Raw genomic sequence first — 4,221 nt, forward strand, 5'->3', positions numbered from 1 at the left:
AACTAAGCAAAATGAAGTTGAGAAGACATGTTATTTAAGTGGAGAATACAAATAGATGAAAGTTTTTTTTATAACTTATGAATATAATTAAATATAGTAAAAATGATAGAGTTTTTCTTTAATTAATAAACAAATTAATTAGTGAAAGAATGAAGAAAAAAATTCAAAAAAAGGAGAAAAAAGATAAATGGGAATGAAAACCTTTAAGACATGCCACATAGGATTGTCTTAGAGTCTCTTTTATATATATATATATATATTGATTGATTCTTATATCAAATTTTTTTTTTTTTACATACAAATTTATGTTTCACATTAAAAATTATGAATTTAATTGAACTCGTACTTCCTCCAATCTCAATTTATGTGGTATTTTTCAGATTTTGAGATTCAAATATGTATATCTTTGACCATAATTTTTCATAGTATGTTTTATTTTTTTTTGAATAGACAATTATTGTGATTTATAGTACGTTTTATGTAGTTTCCAAATATATAAATTTAATTTAAAAAATGAAAGATTTCATGTTCAAATTCATGGCCAAATTTACATTGTTTGAATTTCGATAAGCAAAAAATATCACATAAATTGAGACAAAGAGAGTAAATAAAATGATACATCCGCCCCGGTTGAGACACCCCCTCCTCAAGCGCTCCTCTATATACTGATTCACTCTTTTGACAAATTCTTTTCATAATAAGCAAAAATAAATCTTATAAAATATATTTACTGTGTAAAAAAGATTTTTGCACTGCCTACACATATATTTGAGGTTTCATTTTAAGGTAAGGAGAGACAAAGGGCCCTAAAAGAGTGGAACTCAATTTTCTCTAAGAGCAAAAAATTACCAACTCACTAATGGAGCCTTTTCTTTCTCCTCTGTATTCACTTTGTGTTATATTAATTGTCTATATTTTCCTTTACAAGTCCCATGAGTAATTACAAATAAGAAATAGTTTTATTAATTTATTCTTAAGAAATTTTTAAAATTTTTAGAAGTTTATTTGCACATTCCAAAAAATTAACGATAAGGATAGAAAAATATAATCAATTCTATATTAATTTTTAAAAATTAATAAGTAATTTAAAATAATTAATGTTAATAATGTGAACCACTAATACGATACCGAGGAGCAATACTTTAATTTTAATGGAAAGTCTTTTAAGATTCCATAATAAACTTTTGTTACCATAATGGAGATTAGTTGCTGCACTATACTATAGCTTATTTTGTCTTTTGTTTGGACCTTTCTTCTATATAAGTCTTGCAACCCACCGCTCTATAAACTCCCCCTCTTCAAAAATTCTTCTCAACTTTTCATTTCTCTCTATTTCCCATATTTCATCTTTCAAGGTAACTGTGAGTGAGAAATAAAATGGAAGAAATGGCTTCTTTATGGTGTTACCAAGAGGTGGATACTTCTTCATTTTCTTCTACTTGTGTGTGTGTAAAGAGTCTAAATGGGGCAGTGGACTGCTAAAATTGTGTTGAGCTTTCTTTTTCTCAGTCAATGATTTTGTGTTTTTAGGCTTACTGTAGTTTTATCTAAGTTTCGGGATTCTTCGCTTTTGATGTTGCATCCGTGGCAGATTCTCCAAAACATACTATTTTGAAGAATCTGACTCACACATGTTGAAATTTTTGAAGTGTCCGAGTAATATATAGCTTTTTGTTAGGTAAAAGTCGTGCAATCCCATTTTCTCCTAATCTCAAACATGTTTCTGCTATTCATTGATGTTCAAGAATCTACACGCAAATTTCAGGAATTAATCATTACAGGTCCCCTAATGCATCATTTTTCCTTTTTCAATATAATTGGCATCCGATGGTGAATCATAGGCTATCTACTTAATTCTTTTGTTTTAAAATTTAAAAACTTTTGGATTTGACTGGGATTATTTCATCACCTTTCACATGGTATTGGGCCCTGTCTAAGATGTCATTGTCACTTAATCACTTTGAATTTTCCTGTTCATCCTCTTTGTTTCTTCCAAGATCCTTGAATTACTTGTTCATGCCTAAACAACTTTTTGTCCTCATAAAATTCAATTTTTCGGAAACAACCTCTCTAGGGGTAAGGTCTGTGTACATTCTATACTCCCCAAACTCCACCTCGTGGAATGTGTACATTCTATTCTCCCCAAACTCCACCTGGTGGAATTTCACGGTATATGTTGTTTTAAAATTCAATTTTTGAAGAATTCTTTGTTTAACTTGATTTTGATCAATTCTTGCAGACCACGGATGAAATGAGACAGAAGCTTGTTTACACCAATCTTGAACTTGAAAAATTGAAAGTGCAAATGAGTGAAGAGATGATGAAGAACAAAGAGTATGTGAAGCAATTAATCCAACTTTTGAAGATTGTTAGTGGAGAAAGAGATGAAGCAAAAGATCAACTTCAAAAACTACTCAATAAACTTGATAATCCTCTTGTGATGAAGTCCACAAAGGCAAATTCAAGTATAACTGAATCCAACAGCCTCTCTGAAACATACAACTATCAGTCACACTATTCATCCCCGGTTGAGTCATTCTTCGATACAGTTTCATCTCCTGAATTTTCCAACATGAACATGGCTGATTCAAATCCAGTAGCTTATGTTAACCAGCCTTTGGCTTATGACAATTGTCTCACTCAATTGGCCCCAAAAGTTGATAAGGCCTCATTGATTATTGACAGTTTTGTAAAGGGGAAACCTTTGCCACAACAAGGGAAACTCCTGCAGTCTGTTCTTGAAGCAGGGCCACTTCTACAGACACTTCTAGTGTCAGGACAACTTCCTCAATGGCGAAATCCGCCTCAGCTTAAGCCGTCATATATTCCACCAGTTTCCATTAAAGGGTGTGTATCTGATATCTCAAATCAGAATCTTGGTGCAAATTTGAGCTACACTGATTCAAGATCACTTCATTCTCAAACTTATTTTGACATGTCATGTGGATCTTCACAAATGGTGTCTACATCTATGTTAAATTTTGCTAATTTTGCCTCTGGTTCCTGTTTGGATAGTCAGAATTTGGCATCTACTGCTCCAAATATGAACAGTTTTGTCTTCATGGGAAAGAGACAAAGGTTGCATTAAGATAAGTTGAAAGTTGTGTTGCTCTCGGACTCTTAAAATTGTCTTGGAGGATTTGAAACTGGTGTGATAACATTTTTTTTGGAGAGTCCGAGCAACAAAGGTTGAAAGATGGATGGGATATTTCAAATTTTTGTACAAAGCATTTTGCAGGGTGTTGTAAATGGGACATATTGATTGAGTTTGATAGCATTAGCTTTTTTAGCTTGATGAATTTGATATCTCCTTTGGTCTTTCCCTTACAGTACAGTTTTCCTTACAATATTCAATAAAACAGTAGCAATATGAATTTGGATTATGGTTCTTGCTTTAATATATATTACTCAAAGCTAAAATAATTTGAAGGCGAAAGAGTTGTATTTTGGTCCATTAATGTGTACTGAACTTTTTGGCTGAATGCTTTATTGTCAAAGAGAACATTTTATATGTTTCAGAAAAAAGAATTGCTTTTGTCATTTGCAACAAGAAAAAGAGCAAAACAACCCTCCTCCATTTGGACTCCGTATAATATTAGATTGAATTATATTTTTAAACTACTCTCGGCCTGCAAGAAGGAAAGCATCTTGGTTGTTGCATAGAAAATGACAAACATAAAAAAGAATCAATATTTAGAATTTTGGAATCATGAAGTGGATAAAAATACCAAAAGGCTATAAAATTTGATCAATCGTATTTTCTGCCGTTAAGATGGAGAATTGAAGAAAGAATTCTCTATAGAAATTTTGTAACCTCATCTTAATATAAGTGTTAATTAGTGTTAAGTTCTTGGATTTATCACCAACCTTGTTTGTCTATATTGATCTTACTTTGAATGACCATCAGCCATGTCCTGAAAGTTTTTCTAAACTTAGAATTCTCTCAAATTACAAAGTTCCTAAAATAAGCTATCCCCCCCCCCCCCCCACCCCTCCTTTTTTTTTTAATAGCAACTTGTCTTAAAAGTCCTATCAATTCAGTTCTAAGGATTCTTTCCTGTTGAAATTCAAAATAGCATGTCTAGTTCAAACTCCACTCCAGGTGTTGGACCTTCGCATTGGGATCTGTTATTTCCTTCTAGGGCTACACAGTATCTGTATATGCAGAACAACAACTTCAACTAGTTCAAGTTTAAAACAAGAACTCAATGAAGTACAAAA

General features: G+C 32.1%; 1 protein-coding gene across 3 annotated transcripts; it reads left to right on the forward strand.

Moving 5' to 3' along the window:
- Nucleotides 1-1,290: 1,290 nt before the first annotated feature.
- On the forward strand, nucleotides 1,291-3,383 carry LOC124895077. 3 transcript variants are annotated; one of them, XM_047405542.1, is made up of 2 exons: nucleotides 1,291-1,413; nucleotides 2,240-3,383. In XM_047405542.1, exons 1-2 carry the CDS (start codon nucleotides 1,378-1,380, stop codon nucleotides 3,086-3,088), a joined length of 885 nt encoding a protein of 294 aa, XP_047261498.1. In that variant the 5' UTR covers nucleotides 1,291-1,377; the 3' UTR covers nucleotides 3,089-3,383. The 3 variants fall into 3 exon arrangements, with proteins under 3 accessions (XP_047261498.1, XP_047261497.1, XP_047261499.1); XM_047405541.1 differs by lacking the exon at nucleotides 1,291-1,413 and adding an exon at nucleotides 1,442-2,076; XM_047405543.1 differs by lacking the exon at nucleotides 1,291-1,413 and adding an exon at nucleotides 1,944-2,081.
- The last annotated feature ends 838 nt before the right edge of the window (nucleotides 3,384-4,221 follow it).

The sequence above is a fragment of the Capsicum annuum genome, unplaced genomic scaffold, assembly GCF_002878395.1.
Source record: "Capsicum annuum cultivar UCD-10X-F1 unplaced genomic scaffold, UCD10Xv1.1 ctg79642, whole genome shotgun sequence".
Lineage (NCBI taxonomy): Eukaryota > Viridiplantae > Streptophyta > Magnoliopsida > Solanales > Solanaceae > Capsicum > Capsicum annuum.

Bases quoted from the DNA above. Each gene is read 5' to 3' on its own strand.
- LOC124895077 (XM_047405541.1), top strand. From the start codon at position 1,939: ATGTCATTGTCACTTAATCACTTTGAATTTTCCTGTTCATCCTCTTTG. The intron at 2,077-2,239 runs GTAAGGTCTGTG...CAATTCTTGCAG, and splicing joins CGGAAACAACCTCTCTAGGG to ACCACGGATGAAATGAGACA.